Source organism: Polypterus senegalus, chromosome 2, assembly GCF_016835505.1.
Source record: "Polypterus senegalus isolate Bchr_013 chromosome 2, ASM1683550v1, whole genome shotgun sequence".
Lineage (NCBI taxonomy): Eukaryota > Metazoa > Chordata > Cladistia > Polypteriformes > Polypteridae > Polypterus > Polypterus senegalus.
In genome coordinates, this window is record NC_053155.1 from 116,486,923 (window position 1) to 116,512,864 (window position 25,942).

The following is a 25,942-nucleotide window of genomic DNA, read 5'->3' on the forward strand; positions in this document are numbered from 1 at the left end:
GTCACCCTTACTACATCTGCTGTAGTTTCCCAGCTGTCTGTTAATTCTTCACTGCCACCCAGTGCCTGTCTCTCCTCCTCCCTAAACTCAACATTGCAGCCTTTCTTTTTCAGTTTCCACCGTTTGATTCTTGGCTCTGCCCTCACTGTCTTCCTCTTCTTGATCTTCAACGTCATCCTACAGACCACCATCCTATGCTGCTTAACTACACCTTCCCCTGCCACAACTTTGCAGTCTTCAATCTCCTTCAGATCAGCTCTTCTGCATAGGATGTAATCTACTTGTCTGCATCTTCCTCCACTCTTGTATATAACCCTATGTTCCACCCTCCTCTTAAAATACGTATTCACCACAACCATGTCCGTCCTTTTGGCAAAATCTACTGTCCTCTGACCTTCTTCATTCCTCTCCTTGACACCATACCTACCCATCACCTCCTCGTCTCCTCTGTTCCCTTTACCAACATGCCCATTGAAATCTGCTCCAATCGCCACTTTCGGTCCCTTGGGTACACTGTTCTTCACTTCACCCAACTCACTTCAAAAATCTTCTTTCTCAACCATTGTACACCCAACTTGCGGTGCATATGCACTAACAACATTCATCATCACACCTCCAATTTCCAGCTTCATAATCATTACTCTGCCTGACACTCTTTTCACCTCCAAAACACCCTTGACATACTGTTCCTTCAGAATAACTCCTACCCCATTTCTCCTCCCATCCACACCATGATAGAACAATTTGAATTCACCTCTGACTTGAGACCACACGACAAAACTGAAGGATTTTTGAGAATAGGAGTATTTTAACAGGTGAGCGCTGTCTTTCTCACACATTTCCACTCCCCAATGAGTAGTTTGCACATTGTTTGTGTGTGTGTCTGTGTTTCCCAGGTCCAGTCCATCAACATTACAATATTTTTAGTTTTGGTAAACATTTTTAGTGTACCATAATTTTTATAATATTTGTACAAACTGTCAGTCAATAAAAAAAAACATCAAAATTAAAAATAAATTAAAATTCAATAAATCTTTGTGGTCAAGTGAAACAAAAGGCAGACGATGATGTGTGAATTGCAGCATAAAAATCCTAATTTGTTGTAAATAGTCTTGTCACAACTATTACATAATTTCCTGATCAGTTATTTGAGCTGAAGGCAGTTATTTTGCATAAATTGTTAGCATCATGTTCATTCATCTGTCTGAAAATAGCTGGATGAAACAGAAATGTCATATTTCTATCACTGTTTTATATGTCGTAGTGTAATGTTTGACATGCGCTCATTTAATGACGTCCAGTGTTGAGCAGTGCTACTTTTAAAAGTAATTTACTTGAAGTTACAAACATGGTACAATGACAGCTGACGGATTGGAACACATAAAGTTATCTTGGTTATGTACTGTAAAATCCAGATTTTTGGAAAGAAATTCCTAAAACTGCTCATTTTTGTGCTTTATTTAATTGATATTTGTGTGAAACAATTGCTTTTGTTCATATAAAGACTTAATTTTAAACTTTATAAGTGTTATACTCATTATTCTTCAGTCATTTGAAACAATTTTGTTGCATAAGTAGAATAATAGACATTTTTGGGTACGTAAATTGGGAACAATAATGCCAAAAACATTTTAGTGTATATGAGATCAATGAAATCTTATCATTACTGAAATTAAAATAAAGTAATAATTAATTTCTTCACATTTGCAAGACAGAGACGCTGATGAAGAGGTGCGAAGGAATTTAAGTTGGCCCAGGATTATTTATTTTTTCGTAGGCTTCAGGGTTTTTAGTGTTAACACAGCACATAACAGCAGGTGTTCCAAATAGGTATGTAATTGGGTGCCCTTAGTATCTGCAAGTAGCCTTGGTGGTCATTCTCCACACAAGCATTTGTAGGTTTAGTTGACATGGCTAAAACTGCTGAAATACCCAACAGACTTGATATGAGGCATACTACCATGCAGTATATCTTTCAGAAGTTCAAGATGTATGCTGAAATTGTTAATCTGGGGGGAAGAGGGAGAAAAAGAAAAAATGGTACAAGGACAGACAGGTACATCAAAGAGCTTGCCATGAAAATCTAAAAGTTGTCTGCTTCAGAAATTGCTAAGCAAGTCAAGGTGGCTACTGAAATTCAGGTTTGCACACAAACAATAAAAAACAGGCTGAACAAATGTGCGCTGCACGGAAGGGTTCCTCATAAGAAGCCAATTATAAGTAAAAAGAACAAACTGTCTTAAATTTGCCATAGAACATGTTGAAAAGCCGATCTGCTACTGGAAATCAGCTGGATGGTCTGATGAATCTAAATTCAACATGTTTGGATGAGTTGTTTGTCAGAGAGTGTTGCACAACTCGAAGTGGGAATATAGCCCCGTATGCTTAAATCCAACAGTCAAACATGGTGGTGGGAGCGTGTTGGTTTGGGGCTGCTTGGCAGCTTCCGGTGTTGGCAATTTGCATTTCATTGAAGGTATCATGAATTCCCCTCTGCTGCCAAACTGCTTGGGCATTGCTGCATTTTCCAGCTAGATAATAACCCCAGGCACACTGCAAAGCATGTGAAAACATTCCTCGCCAAAAAAAAGGTGAAAGTACTTGAGTGGCCCCACAAAGTTCGTATGTCAATTCTTTTGAGCATGACTGGGATGAGATGAAAAGGAAATGCCCAGTAGACCTACCAAGCAACAAAAAGAATTTAAAAGGCATGCTCCAGCGAACAATTGAGAGCTTTGACCCAGCTATTTGCAACGCCCTTGTTGAAAGCACGCCCAGGAGGCTGCATGCTGTTACTGCTGCCAAAGGAGGGCCTACCAAATACTGAGCAGGACTTTGAGAAATCTCCAGTGGCCAGGTGTACAATTAATTGTTTGAAGGCAATGAATTACATAATTTTGAAATCACTTCCATAATATGTTTTGAAAACAAGTTTTCCTTATTTTCTTTACATAACACATAAGAAATTACAACATTTTAGATTTTAGTTAGTTTAGATTTAGTTTTTAAAGTTTGTTCTTCATTGTCCTCAATTTCATTTCCATTTTTGACCATTACTGTATTTCACAGTGTACAAAAGAGTTTTACCTGCAGTATATACTGTATATCATTTAAAACTATAAACTACAGTAATCCCTCGCTATATCGCGCTTCGACTTTCGCGTCTTCACTCTATCGCGGATTTTATATTTAAGCATATCTAAATATATAACACGGATTTTTCGCTGCTTCGTGGGTTCTGCGGACAATGGGTTTTTCTACTTCCTGTGCATGCTTCCTCAGTTGGTTTGTCCAGTTGAAATCATACAAGGGACGCTATTGGCGCGTGGCTGAGAAGCTAACCAATCAGAGCACGCAGTTAAGTTCCTGTGTGCTGAATGGCTCAGCGACGGAGAGCTGAATTCGATTCCGCGGCGTTAACCAGTCTCGAATGTAATAAGGCAGTAGTCTGGGTGGAATCTGCTTTAGGGATTTGGATTGAAGTCTGCTGGAAGAAATACGAACAGTGTTGCTATACAGTTGCCTGAAGAGGCTCCTTTAGAAGAGCTGTAATGCTCTCCTTTGTTGTGCAGTAAAACTAAACTCCTCGTTATCGGACAAGTCATCGTGTCATTGTTGGTGAGTAACTATAATTAATTTTCTACTTACAGTACTTAGTACATATACTTGCGTTTAGTGTCACTGTACACACATTTACTGTACACAATTTTTCTTGCATTGTACGTATTTATTGCTGGTGGCCTGTCTATCGTAATGGCAGTAACATATATGATATCGGAGACCCTTGATATCTATACTAATAAAAGGCAAAGCCCTCACTCACTCATTCACTCATCACTAATTCTCCAACTTCCTGTGTAGGTAGAAGGCTGAAATTTGGCTGAAATTATTCCTTACAGCTTACTTACAAAAGTTAAGCAGATTTCATTTCGAAATTCTACACGTAACGTTCATAACGGTCGATAACAGTCGACAACGTCCGCCATGTCGAATTTTCTTATTTATGGCCCCATGTTCACGAAATTTGGTAGGCGGCTTCCCTGCGCTAACCAAAACCGATGTATGTACTTATTTCGGTGGTATGACGCCACTGTCAGCCGTCATATTGAACTTTCCAACGGTCTTTGTTACTTATGGGCCCATCTTCAAGAAATTTGGTACGCGGGTTCCCAACTCTAACTGAATCCTACTTACGTACATATATACATCCTAGGCATTCAGCTCGGTCAACGCGTGAGGCGGCGTTGGGTCCCCCATCCCAACGCCTCCCACGTTGTTGGCTGCCTGCCTATATAAGGCCATCCATCGCTCCAGTTTCTACATTCCCTTCCTTGCTTCGCCACAGGATTCACGTCTCCCTGCTGATAACTGCAGCCTTTTTATTTAATCCACGGCTTCTCCGCTGTTTTATTGTTCATTTATTACGATTATAGTTATTGTGTAGGTATTTTAGACTTACTTTACATTGTTCTGGTACCCATTTCCTTTATCATTCCAACTGTACCCCCATTAACATGTCTATCGAGGTGATCACCATCGATCAAAGAACTGTCACTTACCGAGTGGTTTCCATGCCCGGAGATGGCACCTACCTTTTCTATTCTCTTTGTTACATATTGCACGGCCATATCAGGTTCACTCTTGATATCCGGAGGAACATTGTGTCTTATGTATTGAATGACTGGAACAGGTTCAAGGTGTGGACTGATGACGGTACAGGAGATGCTTAAGCCCTTCACCTATGGTTCTGCATGTGAGTTGATGGCTGCCGGTGAATTGTTCGGTTTGTTGCTTTCAAGTGTTCCGAAATGGCCAAATATTTTACACCTTTTGACAACCGCCAATGCCTCTTGAACATCTTAGATTGACAGGTGACGATTTCAGTAGTGGACACTTTGATGTTTATGAATGTTTAAACTCTCAAAAGCTGGATGTGAAGTTATCGATGAAACCGGTTGTGTACTAGCGCTTGACAGATGCGAATGTCACTTCAACACAAGTCCTACAAATACTGTCGTAATTGAAACAAACCATGAAACTCAAACCGATTATGACAGCAGCAATCCAAGCTGTGAGATTTGAAACAAGATTACTGTTCACATGGCCAACTGTACGTTGCATGCTCAAGAGTAAGCTCAGCACACAGCTTGGTCATATTACAACCGGAGGGCCGAACTGACAATGTGGTATAGAAAGAGATCCTTAACAAATAATTATTGATATATTTTCCCTCAGTTTAAAAAGGTTTAATTTTTCTCTTAATAAAAATGTTAAGGCAGTACTTCGCCGCTGTGAAGCGCAGGTATTTTGCTTATATAAATATGTACTGTATATATAAATATACAGTATATAGTTTATGATGATTACCATTTTTAATCATGACCAATTGTAAAGTATTACTTAATAAATCTTTATTAATGATGTGGTTAACCATGGCATTTCAGCAATGTCCACTAATCACCTGTGAGTGGCACTGCTGTATAACTTCTTAGCAGCTCAATCTGTGAAGACTTGTTTCTTTCATGTATATATTTTGACATGTGACTTAATTATTCCATGTGCAGGCAATGTGTAAGCTCATCAGACTTCACTGAATGATATTTCCCACTTCTCTATCTTCAATCATTTTTAGAGGTTTGCAGTCTGATATGATCTATTTTGCAATAGATAGCAATAGTTAATGGTTTAGATTTTGTTTTCATTAATGGACATAAGTCTAGTTGTACATTAATGGATTGTAATGTGCTGCAGATTTTGCTGCCTAATGTTGAGTTTTTAACAGCAGCATTATGCAGTACATCTGTGATATTTAAATTTGCCCACACTAAGTTTATAAGTAGCCATAATTTTGTTTTTAGATTTATCTGGGAGATTTTTAAATCAAAGGAAACCATCATAAATGTAATCTTTAACAGAATAGCTTAGCTTGAGGTTCCAAACCTGTAAGTCAAGGCCCCCAGTAATATAAGGCCAAAGCTGTGAACCAGAGCATGATCTTGGATCTCTGTTACTAATAACAGTAAGCATACTGCATGAATTTGCATTGCCCTCAATAATGTTTAGGAGAAAGACACATTTTTTCCTTGATTTACCTGTCTGCACCACAGTTTAAAATTACAAATCAAACAATTCAGAGAAAATTAAAGTACATATTACAGACTTTAATTTAAGTGTACTTGCATACATTTTGGTTACACCATGTATAAATTACAACACTTTTTATACATGGTCTTCCCATTATAGGCCAGCATAATGTTTGGGACAATTGGCATCAGAGGTGTTTGTGATTTCTCAGGTGTGTTTCGTTGTTTCATTAATGCAGGCATAAGATATCTAGGCTTGCTTCTACCTACTGTCTACTTTTGGAATCTGTAGTTGCCATTGTTCAATATGAGGACATGAGCTATTACAATGAAAGTGAAAGAAGCCATTCATTATAAGGCTGACAAACAGGTATAAAACCATTAAACACATCAGTAGAACCTTAGGATTACCTAAATAGAGACAACGGATCATCAAACTAAACAGTATCTCTCTACCTTCACCGAACTGCAGTCCATATGTTCACCAAAGCGGAGGCAGTTAGGCATGGTATGGCCATGTTCCCTGCGCTTGTAGCAGTGGGGTAGTGTTAAGGGCATCTCCTTGGGTCTCACCACAGGTTCTGTATAGTGTTGAGTGGGGCGGAGGGGCCTAATAATGCTTGTGATATTCCGTATGCCTACTGGCCCTTTCTACCTGTGGAGGCGGCATTGTGACGTTTGATGGCTGTGATCAGGCTGTCCATGCTTTTATATTCCTGTCTACGGACTGGGCGGGCCAGTGTTCAGGAAGGGCCTGTACCAAAAAAATTGTACGCAACTGTAATTTGCTTGGAGGTGTTGGTTTATGATTTTAGCCTTCGGGTGGCTATGTCTCTGCGTTCTTGGAGGAAGAAGCAGGTCCAGGTGGAGTGACCCTGGAAGTGACGTCATGGTTGGAAGAATGTCAGTCTTCCTTTCTGCTGATGGGAAAGAAAGAGAGAAATCATTATTGCTTAGCGCCCTTGTGTGTTCCGGGGATAAAATAATTAACCAAGTCCTTAAATTGTTCTCCCAAGCACATCCGTATGACAAGTTACATATGAATTCATATTAAAAAAAAAAAAAATTGAAAAATAACTAGTTACATATGACTTGAGGTCAAAGTCAAAGGATTATAGTTCAAAGTCAGTTATAAAGGTTGCGTGCTTTTATGTTTTAAAGAGACTTTATTGTCTACTTTGGCTTCTAGTTTTGATAACTGGAAGCACATCTTTGCCTCTAACTTCAACCTATTCCTGTATTTATATTTTGGAAGGATGAAGGTTATGAAAAATTGGCAATACTGCGTGAAACAAAAGATTTTTGCTATTTATTAATATTAGTAATACTAAAATGTAATGTTAGATACATATATTTTATTACTACTAATTGTCAATTTGTCTTTGTTCTTCATTGTATATATTCTTTTGTATTATGTTCTTATGTACTCTGTTGTATTATATTCTTCTACCTTATTCTGCCAGTTTTTAAAACTGTTCTAAAAATGATGATACAAAAAAAAGTCCAAAACTAAAAATCTTGTAAACTTTGGAGGACTAGACATGAGAGAGAGAGAGAGAGAGAGAGACAAAGATATGCTGTGCAGACTGCTTGTTTTTTGGGTGGTGAGAAAGACGATACTTACCTCAGACACTCTCTTTCAGAAAAATCCATCTGTCTTGGTGCGTGGTTCCTGAGCAGTCTCTTGGCATGGATCAGTTCAAAGAGGAATGGAAGCAAGAGTGTGCCGTTCTCTCAGAACTAATGTGAGCTGTGGAAGATTTTGTTTTGGCATGGGTGATGAACTTATGAAAGATAGGGATTGCGGGAAACAGTGGGAGTCTTGTAGTAGGAGCAATATAAGACGAGGATGTAGCTGAGAATGGAAACTCTGGTTTGGCTGCTGTGTAACCAATTATCCTTTTAAGTCCCACTTTTTAGCCTTTTTTATTTTGCTTATTTCCTTATGCATCAAAGCTGTTTGTGTACAGCACAGGCTCAGGGCCACTTCTCTTGTATACAACTACATTGATATACAACTTCTTATATTTATTTATTTATTCTTTGTTTTGCCTTATACAATTTCTTGTATTAGGAATTTGTTAGTTTTCGCATATCCCTTGGGGTCGGAGTGCAGGGTCAACCATTGTACAGCACCCCTTGCTCAAGGGCCTAGCAGAGTAGGATTTCTTTTGGCAGTGATGGGGATTCGAACCGGCAACCTTTGGGATACCAGCACAGATCCTTAGCCTCAGAGCCACCACTCCACCCTTTTATATGTAACAAATGAAGAGTATTTTCAGTTACCTATATGGTTTTTTAAAAATTAGGCAATTCAGATACAATTTTTAACATTGGAATTGATTTTCTTTTAAATAATTTCAATCTGCTGGGGCTGTAGCCCCCAGTTTGAAAAGCATTGGCTTGAAACTCCTAAATATTTTATATTTATTTTTACTCATTTATTAGAGCTGCTGATAAATTGGTGTTAATGCATGAAATGAGTATATTAAAAATTTCTGCAATTAAATTTTTAATGCAACCCCTAAATGCGTTACTTTAATTTGGTTAGTTTGACTGTACTTCACACACTGTTGATGAAGCAACACCAAAATAATTCAAGTCTATTGATAGTTGTAGCAGATCACTGGGGGTTATTTGAGTCAATGGTTGATGAAATTGTCCATCGTTAATTGGCTGGACACATTGCCATTGCCTCCAAACATTTGCAGAAATGTTCTTAAAGTGCCAAACTGCAACCATCACTTTGTTTTTGTTGGGCACGCATTTTCCAGCAGTAGGTGCATGCTCACATTGTTTAGCAGTAGTGCACTGCACTTGAGGGAAGAGAGTCTTATTACTATCACACACAAAGTTTGAATTGGAAGAACTGAAGTGGTGCTTGCACACTCCGAGTGCTTGAAGTGGCTTGTACCAGTGGCCCTCAAAGTTTCAAGGGTACCCCTTAGTGGTTGACTCAGCATTTATTTTTGGCACTGGCCAAAAATGAAGGTCAGTTGCTAGCGGACTTCAGCCTATGCAAATTAAAACAGCTAAAAGAAACTGAGGGCTGACATTTGCAGAAGAATGCTCTCTGCAGATTTCTATACAAAGAGGCACAAAGGGTTAAAAATGGGACCCGGAGCAGGTTGAAGGATATGGAAGGGTCAAAGAGTAATACACTACAAAGGAGCAAAAAGTGTGCAAGTCACAAAAGCAAGATGGTGTGCTTTGAGGCTGAACGAAACACTAAAGCGGCAACAGTCAGGGTATTCTCCATGGCCAAAACGATGGGAAAATGTCAGTCAGTGATGTAAATAGATACTACTTTTTGCTTTTCTTACTGTAACACCACTTAAAGGTAATATTTTGTTTTTCTTGTTTACTGTAACCTTAAAGAAGAAGTAATTCTTTAATTTTTTTGCTTTGTGCCATCCCTCACCATAAATATGATCTACAGGGGAGGAGCAAAAGCTTTAAATTCATCAAAACTTTCAGTCTCTGGTTTTCAATGGATCGCAACATTTTAGGGTCCCCTGATACTGAAAACATCAATAGTGTGTGTGTGCTTTTGTGTGAGGACGGTTTAGAGCTAAAACGGCTGGATGGAAAAATACCACATTTGAAATTTAAGCCTGTTATGAGATGATGATGTCTTTGATTAGTCAAACCTTGCAAAAGAAAGATACACTCTAGAGCAAGAGTTCCCAAACTTTTTTTAGCCGCAGACCTCTTTACCAAAAACTTTTAAAACTGTCAACCCCCTTTTCATTTACTTTACTTACTCAAATTAATAAATTTGTACAGTACTCGATATTAAATATTTCACTAGATATCAAACTTTTCATTTTAATCACTTGTAATTAATGATTGAAAAAGATAAAAGGACTAGAGAATATGGCATTATTTTGTGCAACATTTAATATCGAAATCTGCACTAACAAAATTAAAGCAATAAAATACGAGCAGAGTTTTTTTTTACATTTATGAAATAAATATGTAAATTCAAAATAAGTACAAATAGTCCAAGCTGTACTGTCTGCATTTCTTTTTTTGGTTCTGTCATATTATTATATGAAGAAATAAAAACTTTTATTAACAAACAATTTCGACAGCCCTGTGATAAAAAAAAAACCCATTAAAGTACGTACTTACTTGAAACAGAAGGTTTTTGTTCAAACTCGAATAAATAAACTGTGTCCTCTGATTTTCTTTTTTGTAGTACTGCTCCTCAATAAATAATTATATTCAAAGTTCAAATCACAAATAAGTACATGTCACATCAAACGAACCAATTTATAGTGTTTTATGAAAGCATGACCATACAAGACTGATAGATTCTGCTAATATCGAATATCCGTCGTCTCGTCCCACCACGAGCAAGTGCTGACATGCAACGGTTTTTCATGTTCGCACTTGCTTTGATACGTTCAATAAGACAATGCACAGACATGTTTGTGCTGCATTTATTTTGCATTATGCATTCTTACATGTGACTCTTTTAATGACACATTTTACCGTTTCATTTGCAAGTTTGGTATGTAATGTGTTTTTATCAAAAAAGTGTTTTTTTGAATTTATTTTACGTCTTAATTAGGTACGTATTGGAATCATAGATATTTTGAAGTGACAAACAAATAGCAGTAGTAAGGGGTCTATTTTTGCTGTATGACCCCAAATTTTTATATTGAAACTATCGACCCCCTCGATATCGACCACTTTGGGAACTCTTGCTCTAGAAGAACGCTCAAATACCATAACTGTGCAATTACTTATGAATTCTTCTCAACTGTTAATATTATAAGGGCCTATTTTATGTTCAGAAAGATAAGCATCAGAGCGATAAATAATTACTGAAATGTTATTGAATAGTTTGGGTAACATGGTTCCTAAGGCACAAAGCCTACTGATGCTCAAGTCCAGATTTTTAATTATTAACCACACTCCATGCTGTCCTCTTTTCTCCTCTGAACATATGGAGGGTTGCTACAATAGGAATGTATTTGTGCTGTGTAAATGTATATAACAAAGTGCTTTACATTTTTTTTAAAAAGCCTGTACCATTGTCCTCCTGTGAGCACATTGTACATACCATTCAACACTCAGCTTTATGCAGCATTTCAGTTATATGCATAAGAAATGTTAATTATGTGCTATTGCCAAGCCACAATCAAACACAAAGTATGATTTTTTTCTATAACGCATGCCGTTTCATTCAGAAGATGGTAGAAAGAGAACAACCGAGGACATTGTGTCTGAGTGAGTAAAAATTAGTCAAGTTAGTTAGATATTAAAATCCGTTTTATGATGAGACAGATCTAAATTTAGAGTTTCATGAATTTCATGAATGTAGCAGTTTTCAATTAACTTAGAGCAAATCACCTTTGAACCATTATAATACTATGACCGAATACCCCACATGCAGGGTTGCAGTGATCTGTGAGAGAACAAAGCTGCTGCTCTCTGAGTTAAAATGCAAGTCCCCACAGCCCAATGCGGTGGTCAATGTTTTGGAATGATAAATGTGATGATGTGAACTTTTACGACATCATACAGCCCCAACTGGTTTGTTTCTTTTGTTGTTTCTTGATAATCTTCATTCACACACAAAAGAGGAGTTGACACCAGTTACTTATAATATGTGATTGTCCCATACTGGAACCTAAAATGTTGCTTACTGTATTGAATCAATAAGAAACATGATATACATTGTTTCATATGTACACAAGCTCTTCAAAGTGCAGAGAATTCCATAAGGGGAGACTGTGGAAGATTGTGGATTCTCTTCCCGGTTCCTCCCTGTGTGGATAGCGCTTTGAGTACTGAGAAAAGCGCTATATAAATGTAATGAATTATTATTATTATTATGAGTTTCATTTCTGTGGTGTGTTAAAATTACAGACAGACAGGTTCTGTGGATTCCTTGAGATTGCACGTCACTGTCATTGTTGCTGTGTTGACACATTGACTGAAAAAAAAGAAAAGGTCACATCATGCATTATAGCAGAAAGTCTAGAACAAGATGATACACACACTGTAAACATTACTATGGTGATGTCTGCTAATCCAAGGGTGCCTGCAAAAGATGCTGTTGAGGTATAGGCCTGAGTGGGAGAGAATGTCAGTGGGTCAGCCCTGTTCCTAATGACAGATATGCTTGCCATCTAGCAGTTTTGGTCGCCATGGAGGGATGTCACACCTGAAGCAGCACGGTGTAGATGCTACTACGCATGTCAGAGCAGGTAAAGAACAGATGACACAGAGTAGAATCATTGGATTCCTTATACCTCTTTCACTGTTCTTCCAAATCAGATATGATGTGTTGTTTTTAAATTTAATTGAAATTTACCCACTGTAGCCTACATTATAATTTACAGTGCATCCGTAAAGTATTCATAGCACATCACTTTTTCCACATTTTGTTATGTCACAGCCTTATTCCAAAATGGATTAAATTCATTTTTTTCCTCAGAATTCTACACACAACACTCCATAATGACAACATGAAAAAAGTTTACTTGAGATTTTTGCAAATTTATTACAAATAAAAAAATTGAGTTGAGGTGCATCCTGTTTCCCCTGATCATCCTTGAGATGTTTCTGCAGCTTAATTGGAGTCCACCTGTGGTAAATTCAGTTGATTGGACATGATTTGGAAAGGCACACATCTGTCTATATAAGGTCCCACAGTTGACAGTTCATGTCAGAGCACAAACCAAGCATGAAGTCAAAGGAATTGCCTGTAGACCTCCGAGACAGGATTGTCTCGAGGCAGAAATCTGGGAAAGGTTACAGAAAAATTTCTGCTGCTTTGAAGGTCCCAATGAGCACAGTGGCCTCCATCATCCATAAGTGGAAGAAGTTCGAAACCACCAGAACTCTTCCTAGAGCTGGCCGGCCATCTAAACTGAGTGATCGGGGGAGAAGGGCCTTAGTCAGGGAGGTGACCAAGAACCCGATGGTCACTCTGTCAGAGCTTCAGAGGTCCTCTGTGGAGAAAGGAGAACTTTCCAGAAGGACAACCATCTCTGCAGCAATCCACCAATCAGGCCTGTATGGTAGAGTGGCCAGACGTAAGCCACTCCTTAGTTAAAGGCACATGGCAGCCCACCTGGAGTTTGCCAAAAGGCACCTGAAGGACTCTCAGACCATGAGAAACAAAATTCTTTGGTCTGATGAGACAAAGATTGAACTCTTTGGTGTGAATGCCAGGCGTCACGTTTGGAGGAAACCAGGCACCTCTCATCACCAGGCCAATACCATCCCTACAGTGAAGCATGTTGGTGGCAGCATCATGCTGTGGGGATGATGGAGCAGGAACTGGGAGACTAGTCAGGATAAAGGGAAAGATGAATGCAGCAATGTACAGATACATCCTGGATAAAAACCTGCTCCAGAGCTCTCTTGACCTCAGACTGGGGCGACAGTTCATCTTTCAGCAGGACAACGACCCTAAGCACACAGCCAAGATATCAAAGGAGTGGCTTCAGGACTACTCTGTGAATGTCCTTGAGTGGCCCAGCCAGAGCCCAGACTAGAATCCGATTGAACATCTCTGGAGAGATCTTAAAATGGCTGTGCACCGACACTTCCCATCCAACCCGATGGAGCTTGAGAGGTGCTGCAAAGAGGAGTGGGCGAAACTGGCCAAGGATAGGTGTGCCAAGCTTGTGGCATCATATTCAAGAAGACTTGAGGCTGTAATTACTGCCAAAAGTGCATCGACAAAGTATTGAGCAAAGGCTGTGAATACTTATGTACATATGATTTCTCATTTTTTTTATTTTTAATAAATTTGCAAAAACCTCAAGTAAACCTTTTTCACGTTGTCATTATGGGGTGTTGTGTGTAGAATTCTGAGGAAAAAAATGAATTTAATCCATTTTGGAATAAGGCTGTAACATAACAAATGTGGAGAAAGTGATGCACTGTGAATACGTTCCGGATGCACTGTACATTAGCCTATATTATACTGTACCCAGTAAATCTAGGCAATAATCAATGAAAATTGATCATGCTAATATTTCCACCAATTTCGGCTAAATGTTAAGGAAGTAGGATTTAGTTTCTAATTCATAAATGATACATTCTATGACAATGTGTAATTTACTGAAATCTAAATAAATAACCATATCAGACATTCCTATAGGATTCATAACCAGATACATAATTTTTTTTTTCAGTTTGTCCTGCTATATGTTATCATCTTGATCTAGAATAGAAAAGTAATGAATGTTGCAGTTTTGGAACAAAATATAATGTAAAAAATTATACAAAAAAATCATATTGTATAATAATTAACTATAGAATATGCCTAATTACTTTTTTGTATGTAACAAGTAATTTAACAGTTTATTTAAAAAAAAATTTCCCAACACTGCTCTCTTTTGAACATTTTCTATATCTGGATATTATCTCTTGAACAACCCATCTCTCTCAACTGGTATGCTTAAGCAACTGGATGAATAAATAGAAAATTAATAATGCCTCATTTTCCATGTTCATATCATTTTAAAGGCAGAGTTATTGACAGAACCAATCAAAGTGTTACACTAATTTGCATTGTGGCATGGCTCAAACTAAAAATAAAAATTTACCTGCTGTTGACCGATTCAGTCACTGTTTATACAGTTGTTTGTATTACACAAAACTGTTCAATAAACTAACTGATATTTAAAACATTTTTAGTTTTTGTACCTGTGGTTGATCCAGCTACTGCATTGCACTTTTCATCTGTTTTTACCAAGTTTCTAGTGTATTACCTTTCTTCTGATTTAATGTAATTGATTTCATTTTATTATATTTTATGCTTTTTATGTAAAGTACTTTGAATTGCCTATTGGTAAAAAATGTGCTATATAAATTTGCTTTGCTTTTTAAGGAATTCAGACCCTTTGCTGTAACTATTTAAATTTAAATGCTTAGGTGCATTTAATTGTATGAGGATTCTGTGCCAATGTTTTCTGTTTTCTAATAGGAGACTGACATACCAGTCCTAAAACAGAGGCTCCACATTAGAGGTCTGGTCTGTCCATAAATGATTCCATTTCACACCATTTTAGACATACAGAATTTCTTGTAGCAGAATAAGTAGCGGGTTTGCGTGTGTGGGCTCATATACAGAAGTGTTCTTTTCCACTTCCGTTCTATTTTCCTAGCTGTGCATCCTTCATGGACTCAGAGATTTTAAATGGAAAGTATAAAGAAAACAGTTACATTAATTACATTTGCTCATTTTTGTAATGTAAGACTATCTTTTTGTTGTGTTTTTTTTAAGCCAAAAGAGCACCTTGATGGGAGCAAAACATATTTTGTACACTGTAAACTCTTTTTACATCATATTATGAGCTTACTATAATTTGCTGAATTAATAAATTGTGATGCTGCCATCCCTTTTTAATTTTTTCAGCTGAGTTCCTTTTTATTTTGGAGAAAATTTTGGGACTTGAGAAAAGAGGGGGGCGTCTCTAAGCTGAAATACCTCAGGTATAAGCATTACAGACTGTAAACTGTGGATTTGTTTTCCTTTTTTATTTGCTAGCAGGTTCTTTCCTTTCATAATGAATAATATTATCTCAGTAGTTAAACCTCTCATTGATAGTAGCCAAAGAGTTTCAATAACCAAGTCAAATATGGTATAAAATCTAAAGTGCCATTCACACCATTTTTCAAATTAATAGATGGATGGCTTTTCATATGTAGGCTTCCAAGGCAAATACCATTGCAAGCAGCATTACAAACCAAGTAATCATAGTTCTGTAAGAATAAAAAATGTAGAAGATAAAAGAATTAAACTAAATGTTTTGTTTTGCCTAAGGGGGTTTATATTTGAATTCCTATGTCTATCATATGTCAGAATTCTTCAATAATAAACCATACACTTTATATTTCAATCCTTAGGTTGTTGCTATGAAGGGTGGCAGCAGGACTAAGGACCCCCCTGTGGAAGGAGAGGTGAGTGGCAAACGACCAAAACGCAAGTGTCTTCAGTGGCACCCTTTGCTTTCCAAGAAAGTACTTGACTTCTCTGAGGAGGAGGAGGAAGATGAGGAGGAGGAGCTTGAAAAGGTGGGCTTTAATTTCAGGTTAAATATGTGCAAGGTTTTACAGACCTACAGTAGTTACATTGTGAATTTATTTACCTTATTTTTAATAAAGGAAGATTGTTTAAATTCAATTTCTGTCCATGGCACATTTCACGATATTCGACCATCATATGGAAATGTAAATATCAAGGGCAGTGGGAACTAAAGACTTGAAGAAACAACATTAACATTTTTATGTCATTATTTTATAGACTGTTATATAATATATTGATAGTAAATAACACATTGTGATAGATAGAAAATACAGTATATTCTTATTGTGGTAACTTTTTAAATGGGCTGCTTGTAATATCCAGATTTTTGTATTTAAATGATGATTGCCTTCTTTTTTGAGGTAATTAAGAATATAGTGCATAATTTACTTCATACTATGAGTATATGTATGTGCGACTGCAATAAAACAAAAATAGTTTTGACTTTACAGGGTTATTATGTAATTCTGTGAATTAAAATACTATATTAATTTATGCCCTGATTACATTTAGATGAATACTGAGAAATGTGATGAATATGCATTCGTGTGATACTGTTAAAGCATGGTATTCCTACCTTAATGTTTACATTTTAAATCTGTCTATCTGTACTTGTTTATATCTTTCCTTTGAAATAATAAATGTGAATTTCCTCTTGGGAATAATAAAGTATATCTATCTATCTAATAGTAAATGTAAAGGATTTTTGACCTAATGAACATTGCAAACCAATATCAAGCCCTGAACAGTGCTAAACAACTAATACAACAATAGAAAGAAAAAATGGAATGTTAACTAAACTGCAGCTGAAATAAATATATAGTGTGGAGCCGACCCGGACACAGACAGGCGGACATGTTGTTACTCACCACCACACGTTTATTATTTACAAATATGTACAATATTTATGGTCACTAAGACCCAGTCCCGTGCACAAACCCCCAACACACACAGTCCTGGCCACACAATGCCTTTCTTCGGGCCGCCTCCACTCTCTCTAGTGCCTTGTCTTTATTCCACCCGACTCCAGCCTTGAATGAAGAGAGACGGCCCCTTTTATACGCTCCCGGATGAGCTCCAGGTGGTTTCCGACACTCCCCCGTTGGCCACGCCCCAGCGTGGCGGAAGTGCCGGCTGTTCTCCTGGTAGCTCACCGGGTGCCGTCCTTAATCTTCCCCCCAGCACTTCCTGGTGTGGAAGTGCTGAGGTAACAGGTCCCCAAGGCATTGGGGCACCTCCTGGCGGTGACCACAGGCCCCTACAGGGTGGGGCTTCCATGCCTTCAACCCGTGGCCCCCAAAGCAACCAGGATGGCGGCCCCCACGTGATCCAGGGTGGGCGCAGACCCACATCCGGTCCCTCACAGCGTCCCGGCCGGGTCATTGCCCCTGGCATCCCTGATAGTAGCTTAACTAAGCTTTCAGGTGTTTATTGGCAGGTTATTTTCAATTTCTTTTCTAAAAAGCCGTTCATTGTCCAAACTGGTACACTGGACAGACTTTTTCATGCTAAAACAGCAAAGGAAGTAAATCAGAGAATACTACTTGCCTAAGATTTGAGAATACTGTCTCAGGATATTAAGTTCAGTTAGGTATGTCTGCAGTTGAATTTCAAGTTTGTTTTTATGTGTTCAAAGTACAGTTAGGTCCATAAATATTTGGACAGAGAATTTTGATTCTGTACATTACCACAATGAATTTTAAATGAAACAGTTCAGATGCAGTTGAAGTGCAGACTTTCAGCTTTAATTATGTGGGTTGAACAAAACGATTCCATAAAAATGTGAGGCAACTAAAGCATTTTTTTAACACAATCCCTTCATTTCAGGGGCTCAAAAGTAATTGAACAATTGATTCAAAGGCTATTTCATGGGCAGGTGTGGGCAAGTCCGTCGTTATGTCATTATCAATTAAGCAGATAAAAGGCCTGGAGTTGATTTAAGGTGTGGTGCTTGCATGTGGAAGGTTTTGCTGTGAACAGACAACATGCGGTCAAAGGAGCTCTCCATGCAGGTGAAAGAAGCCATCCTTAAGCTGTGAAAACAGAAAAAACCCATCCAAGAAATTGCTACAATATTACGAGTGGCAAAATCTAGAGTTTGGTACATCCTGTGAAAGAAAGCAAGCACTGGTGAACTCAGCAACGCAAAAAAGACCTGGACGTCCACGGAAGACAACAGTGGTGGATGATCGCAGAATTATTTCCATGTTGAAGAGAAACCCCTTCACAACAGCCAACCAAGTGAACAACACTCTCTAGGGGGTAGGTGTATTGATATCCAAGTCTACCATAAATAGAAGATTGCATGAAAGTAAATACGGAGTGTGCACTGCAAGGTGCAAGCCACTCATAAGTCTCAAGAATAGAAAGGCTAGATTGGACTTTGCTAAAGAACATCTAAAAAAGCCAGCACAGTTCTGTAAAAACATTCTTTGGACAGATGAAACCAAGATCAACCTCTACCAGAATGATAGCAAAAAAAAAGTATGGAGAAAACGAGGAACAGCTCATTATCCAAAGCATACCACATCATCTGTAAAACACGATGGCGGCCGTGTGATGGCTTGGGCGTGCATGGCTGCCAGTGGCACTGGGACACTAGTGTTTATTGATGATGTGACACAGGACAGAAGGAGCCGAATGAATTCTGAGGTGTTCAGAGACATACTGTCTGCTCAAATCCAGCTAAATGCAGTCAAATTGATTGGGCGGCGTTTCATGATACAGATGGACAATGACTCAAAACATACAGCCAAAGCAACCCAGGAGTTTATTAAAGCAAAGAAGTGGAAAATTCTTGAATGGCCATGTCAGTCACCTGATTTTAACCCAATTGAGCATGCATTTCACTTGTTAAAGACTAAACTTCAGACAGAAAGGCCCACAAACAAACAGCAACTGAAAGCCGCTGCAGTAAAGGCCTGGCAGAGCATTCAAAAGGAGGAAACCCAGCATCTGGTGATGTCCATGAGTTCAAGTCTTCAGGCTGTCGTTGCCAACAAAGGGGTTTCAACTAAGCATTAGAAATGAACATTTTATTTCCAGTTATTTAATTTGTCCAATTACTTTTGAGCTCCTGAAATAAAGGGATTGTGTTAAAAAAATGAAAAAAGTTGTCTCTGTCCAGATATTAATGGACCTAACTCTATAATGAAATTCTTACTTGCATATCTCCTCTGAGCAGTAATAGCACAAAAGAACTGCACATGAATGTTTGTACTGTTGTACCAAATACCCAAATATATATATATATATATATATATATATATATATATATATATATATATATATATATATATATATATTGTGGAGCTTGGCTTGGACACAGACAGGAAGACACGTTGTAATCACCCCACACACGTTTATTATGCAAAGTCATATTTACAATGGTGCTCGACAGTCCCCAAAAGTCCTGGCCACAAACACAATGCCTTACTTCTTCAGGCCGGATCCTTGCATCCTCCATAGACCTCGTCCTGCTTCCACCTGACTCAAGTCCTCACACGAAGGGAGGCGGCCCCTTTTATTAGCACCCGGATGTGCTCCAGGTGTGATCCGGCAATCTCCCACCGACACGCCCCAGTGTGGCGGAAGTGCCGGGTGCATCCCCGGAAGCACTCTGGGTGTCCCAGCTCATCTTCCCCCCAGCACTTCCGGGTGTGGCGCAAGTGCTGAGGTCCAGGGTCCCCAAGGCGTTGGGGCGTCCCCTGACAGTGACCACGGGCCCCTACAGGGTTGAGCTTCAAAGCCCTGTACCCGTGGCCACCAAAGGCACCAGGAAGGTCGCCCCCACATAGTCTGAGTGAGGCGTAAGCCCTCCTCCGGTCCTCCAAGGCGTCATGGCCAGGTTGCCCCACCAGCCATCTGCGACAATATATTTTGTTGTATTAGCAATATGAATTAGTGTAATTTACAAGTGGCATGTTTTCTGATATTTAATTTACTAGCATTAACATTTATTTAATCACCAACCCTAATTCTGTATCTTGCTACACAGCGTTTTCCTCCAGAAAGTGACACACAGTGTTGACTGCAGTACACAAAGCTGACTGGAGAGATTTAAAACTTTTATTGTTATGTTATTGTTTTGTTATATTAGTTTTATTTCAAATATTAAAGGTGTATGTAAAATCAATTGAGATGTATTTTAACTTTTAAATTAGTATGAGAAAGCTCCTGTGGAAGTTAAATTTGAACCCAGAATAACCTTGCAGAAACATAAAGATCAAGCGCGTAAGCAAGTCTGACTAGTACGAGAGAGCTGTTTATTGAACAGTGATTCTTTTGCTCAACCAATTTCTCAGGTGGAAAATACTCATTTTAAGTTTGCACTACATATTCCTCCAGTTACTTACATACCTACTTCTGATCACCTTACGTTTTTTTGAGTCTTTAAATGAGGGACTGGGCAGAATATTTACTGCTGTATCACCCTTTAGTAATTTTTTGGTAATCAGAAAAAGACGTAATCAAAGTTAATTTAAATGACTGTGTACGAGTACCTGTTGGGGGCAGTATTGGACAAATATGGGTACCAATGAGTATAATGAGTAGTGCCAATGCATCCCAAGTAAATATATTACTCTTTCTTTAATACAAGTTTTTGACCTTTATTTTTATCCAATTTTAATACTAATGTAAAACCAGTATGCTTAATAATTGCTGCAGTGACATCTTCTTTGAAAATAGAAATCCATTTCATTATGAATATTACAAGCATTTGATTTCATAAAACTATCAAGTGCCAACATATAATGTCTAAGAATAATTCCATTATTATGAAAATTTTGCATTAATTTGGTTATTAGAAATTTGTAAGGTAAAAAAAAGTTATGTAGTACCTCAAAACCAGGCTTTTCTAAAAATTGCTAAATATTTCTATGGTTCTAGAACTTTTTGCAGCTGAACATTTTAGAGATGCATAATATGACTGAGAGTTAATAGCATTTGTCATTACAGGAGCATCATCTAAATCCTGAGGGACTAGAGATTGAAGCAGATGAAACTGAAGATGAAGAATCTTCTGAACAGCGTGCTCGAAGACCTATGAATGCCTTCTTGTTGTTTTGTAAAAGACACCGCTCACTTGTACGCCAGGAACATCCACGGCTGGACAACAGAGGTGCTACCAAAATCTTAGCTGACTGGTGGGCAGTGCTGGAGCCTAAAGAAAAACAGAAGTACACTGATATGGCCAAGGAGGTATTTTTTTTTATTAAATGTTACACTAAACATTTCATATCTGCTGGACCAATCACCATTAGCAATTTCTGAAGTATTGGTCAATCCAAGGAGCTTTACTTTTGACTCATAATGATTCTTCAGCATTATAATATATTTTCTGTTATATTATTACCAGGTAGTAATGTGTTCAAAAGAAAAAAAAGGGGCTTTGGCCCTTGCTTATCACTTAAAAAGTGTAAGGTTTTAGGAATGCATCTACATATTTCCCTCTAAATCACAAATCTTTTTTATTGTCTATAATTGTGTGTTAGTGTTAGCCTAGTTAGTGGCCTCTGTAATCTCTTGTGTGTGTAATGGGAATATACACAGATGTTTTTTTTTAAATAAGAAATCAATTTTTTTGTGCAACATATACAAAACATTAAGACTAACATGTTAAAACTGGGTTAAAAGTTACTTGCAGTCAAGAATTTCAGCATATGTGCCACAAATCCTTTAATGCATAATGGGTTATGTTTGTGTCAGAAATTAATATGAAAATTAATAATTGGGAGGAAATAGTTATCTGTTGTTTGGCCTTGAGCTGTTTATTGTTATGGATGTACTATATTTTTTAATTTTGGATATTATATGTAAAGCAATTCTAAATAATTCTACTTAATGCAGAAACTTTCATTTTGTGTTTGTAAGAATTACTTATTAATGCTTTGAAATCACTTCAGTTTTTGGTGCTTCCTTGACTCTCCAGTACGAGAAAATCTCCACATATGGTATGCCATTCAACTCTTTCTGATTTCCAACTATGCATGACATCAAGCTTTTTCGGTTTCCACTATTTTTCATCCTCCAGACCCGAAAAACCTGTTTTAGGCCATTTTTGGACCATATTTTGTGCAAGAAATGACACACTTATGATAAATAAACTAATGGGTGTCTTCAGCAAAAATTATCAGAAGGACTTGGAATATGTGCATGCCACATAAACTGGCACCAAGTGTTCACTCCCTAATGGGATATGAAGTGTCAAAGTTTCTGCTTTTCATAAAACTTTAACAAAATAGTGGTTAGTAATATAGGCTTGTGGGGTGTGGTTTTATGGTCTTTTAAGGTTGCTGATCACAAATATACTTTAGATATTTAACTCTTTACTGGTGACCCTAGCCCTTTTAAGAGCCTTTCCTAGAAAGTTAAAAATGGCAAATTTTAAACATAGGCATTTGGGGTATCGTTTTAGACTATTTCAATGTCAAAGATAACAAATATTGAGTTTTTTTTATATTTGATCTTTTACAAGGGACCTAGCCCTATATATATAATATTTGGTGCACTTATTATGTACTTCTATCTAATGAAGTATCATTACATTTCTTATGAACACCCTGAGGGCAGCTTATGCTAAATCAGACTTGAATTTATCAGTTCATATAAAATGTTGATTAATTTAACTTTTTGTTTCAGGAAATTATTCTTTTCATTTTTCACTGTTATGCTATGTGCATTCCAAAACATATTTTACAGTCGTGGCTAAAAGTTTGAGAATAACACAATTATTAATTTTCACAAAGTATACTGCTTCAGTTTTATAATGGCAATTTGCATATACTCCAGAATGTTATGAAGAGTGATCAAATGAATTGTAATTAATTGCAAAGCCCTTGTTTGCCACGAAAATGAACTTAATCTCAAAAAACCCATTTCCACTGCTGTTGTGAAGAATGCTTCAGGGCATCCAAAAATGTCCAGCAAGTACCAGGACCGTCTCTTAAAGTTGATTCATGGCTTGGGATTGGGGGACCCCCAGTGCAGAGCTTGCTCAGGAATGGCAGCAGGCAGGTGGGATTGCATCTGCATGCACAGTGAGGCAAAGACTTTTGGAAGATGGTCTTGTGTCAAGAAGGGCACCAAAGAAGCCACTTCTCTCCAAGAAAAATGTCAGGGACAGACTGATACTCTGCAAAAGGTTCAGGGATTGGACTGCTGAGGACTGGGGTAAAGTCATTTTCTCAGATGAATCCCCTTTACGATTGTTTGGGGCATCCAGAAAAAAGATTGTCTGGAGAAGAAAAGGTGATCGCTACCATCAGTCCTGTGTCATGCCAACAGTAAAGCATCCTGAGACCATTTTTGTGTGGGGTTGCTTCTCAGGAAAGGGAGTGGGCTCACTAACAAGTTTGCCTAAGAACACAGCCATGAATAAAGAATGGTACCAAAATATCCTCCGAGAGCAACTTTTCCCAACCATCCAAGAACAGTTTGGTGATGAACAGTGCCTTTCCCACCATGATGGAGCACCATGCCATAAAGCAAAAGTGATAAGTGGCTCGGGGGACAAAACATAAAAATTTTAGGTCCATGGCATGGAAACTCTCAAGACCTTAATCCCATTGAAAATTTATCGGCAATCCTCAAAAGGCAGGTGGACAAACAAAAACCCACAAATTCTGAAAACTCCAAGCATTGATTATGCAAAAATAGGCTGCTGTCAAACATTATTTGGCCCAGAAGTTGATTGACAGCATGCCAGGGTAAATTGCAGAGGTCTTGAAAAACAAGAGCCAACACTGCAAATATTGACTCTTTGCATAAACTTAATGAAATTATCAATAAAAGCCTTTGAAACTTATGAAATGCTTGTAATTATACTTAATTATACCATAGAAACATCTGACAAAAAGATCTAAAAACACTAAAGCAGCAAACTTTGTGAAAACCAATATGTCTTTGTAGTGTCATTCTCAAAACCTTTGGCCATGACTGTATAATATATTCTTGAGTTTTGGACTTTCCCCCAGTCTAAAAAGCATATCAAACCCAAATAAAGGTATCTTGCCCCAAAATTAGTCATCGTACGCATCATGGACTTGACAGATTATGTTACCCCTCTGTACTTACAAAAATTGTATTTGTTTGGAAAGTGGCATCAGTGATAGCACACCACTAAACACACCATGAAATATAAACTTGATGGTCATTATACACACAAATGCATTAAAGTGCATGTCTCACAAGCTTAGTACCAAAAAGGAAGAGATCTTAGATCAGTCTTTTTTTGTCATGGCAGATAGCTAGCAGAAGTCATTTGACCAGAGATTGAAGTGGTATCCAGAAGCAGTTAAATGGTAGGAGGATCAGAGAAATCTTGATCCCTGCTTATACAATATATGACTTAGATTGCTTATATAATTAATTCAGATCCTTATGTAATGTGTGTCAGACATAGTTATTACTTAATTTGGTGGTGGTGTTGTGCAGTCCATTCACAGAACTGGCTTTTAGCTCAGAGGAGGGAAGCTCTGGAGGGTCTGCAGAGCGACCCTTTATGTACAGCTAGCTAGCCAGAAAATGAAGAAAGCTTTGAATTCCATGTTATATCAGATTTCTCCATTGAGATTTATGTTTATTTTAAATTGGGTTTTAAAGTTAGTTTTACTAATTATTAATGAACTTTAGAATATCAGACATATTGCTTTGGGTTTTCTACTTCATTTTTTGTTTTTCTAAAGGTTATTGTTATTGGATCTGTTAGGTCAAAGAGTTTTACCTGGAGGAGAATAGGAGAATAAAATAATTTGGTAGGAGAAATACATTTAGCAGTTGAATGCTAAAAATTGTTGTAGTATATGAAAACAGTACTATAACAAGTGAAAACAATAGTATGCAGTACATAGCAGAAAGTAGCAAACAGCCCTGAACTGGCACTGCTTCGAAAAACTAACTTACTCATATTATAGTACAGAACGCATAATAATACAATGCATAATAAAAAATAATTAATGATAAATTATTACTTAAACTTACACTTTAATTTCAGTAATTTCAATGCCACCCTTCCGGCCATTCATTCATCTTTTATACCCACTTACTTAGTGCATAGTCACAGGAAAGCTAGAGCCTATCCCAGAAAGCATCATGTGTAAGGCAGGATCAATCCATTTTATTCAACTGTAAAAATTGTATGTCATTTAATTTTACTTTTACATTAAATTAACTACAACCGTCTCTGTTTAGAATTTTATGAGGACTTCTGTTTCCATTTTATTTTATCATATTTTTGTTCTTTGTGTCAGGCAAGCACCACTTTTTGATTGGTTACATAAACTGATGCCTAATATGATTACCACAAAACATTTTAAAATAGTTAATGAATTTGCAGTGAGATTATAAAGACACAAAACATGTAATTAATGAGTAAAAATAACAACTTGAGTCAGTCTCAGGTAAAAGGGGTTTTTCTTTTGAAGGTGGATAAGCCTTGTTATAGGAATTTTTTTGTAATGCCCAGGAATAAATATAATATGGAGAGAACTTTATTGGAAAGGTCAGAGGACTCGAGACGTTTATAGACAATAATAATAATAAATGTTTTATTTTAGTTTATACATATTTCCTTTATTTCTTATTTATTATAATTTGTAGGTAGCCAGAACAGTTAATCTGCAGATGTATTGAATAATATTTGTTGTATTTTATTAGGTTAATTTGATATAAAATGGACATTTTTAATATTTTATTGGTGTCAAGGCTGAAATCAAAGCAAAACTTTTTAATAAAATCTTATAACAAAAACAAAAATCAAATAGATTACATGTAATTTAAAAATTAGGTCAAGTCTGGTTGG

The 25,942-nt window shown here is 37.4% G+C and overlaps 1 protein-coding gene across 7 annotated transcripts in view; it reads left to right on the plus strand.

Annotated features, from left to right (window-relative positions):
* The window catches only part of LOC120523263 (HMG box transcription factor BBX), a 260,159-nt gene that overhangs the window by 72,251 nt on the left and 161,966 nt on the right, over positions 1-25,942 (plus strand). For 5 of the 7 annotated variants that reach the window (XM_039744431.1, XM_039744435.1, XM_039744432.1 and 2 more), the window contains exons 3-5: positions 7,727-7,828; positions 15,963-16,130; positions 21,100-21,342. In XM_039744431.1, the coding sequence (XP_039600365.1) occupies positions 7,793-7,828; positions 15,963-16,130; positions 21,100-21,342 (447 nt within the window). In that variant the 5' untranslated portion in view covers positions 7,727-7,792. The remainder of the gene's footprint in view (positions 1-7,726; positions 7,829-15,962; positions 16,131-21,099; positions 21,343-25,942) is intronic. The other 2 variants (XM_039744437.1, XM_039744436.1) reach the window with 2 other exon arrangements.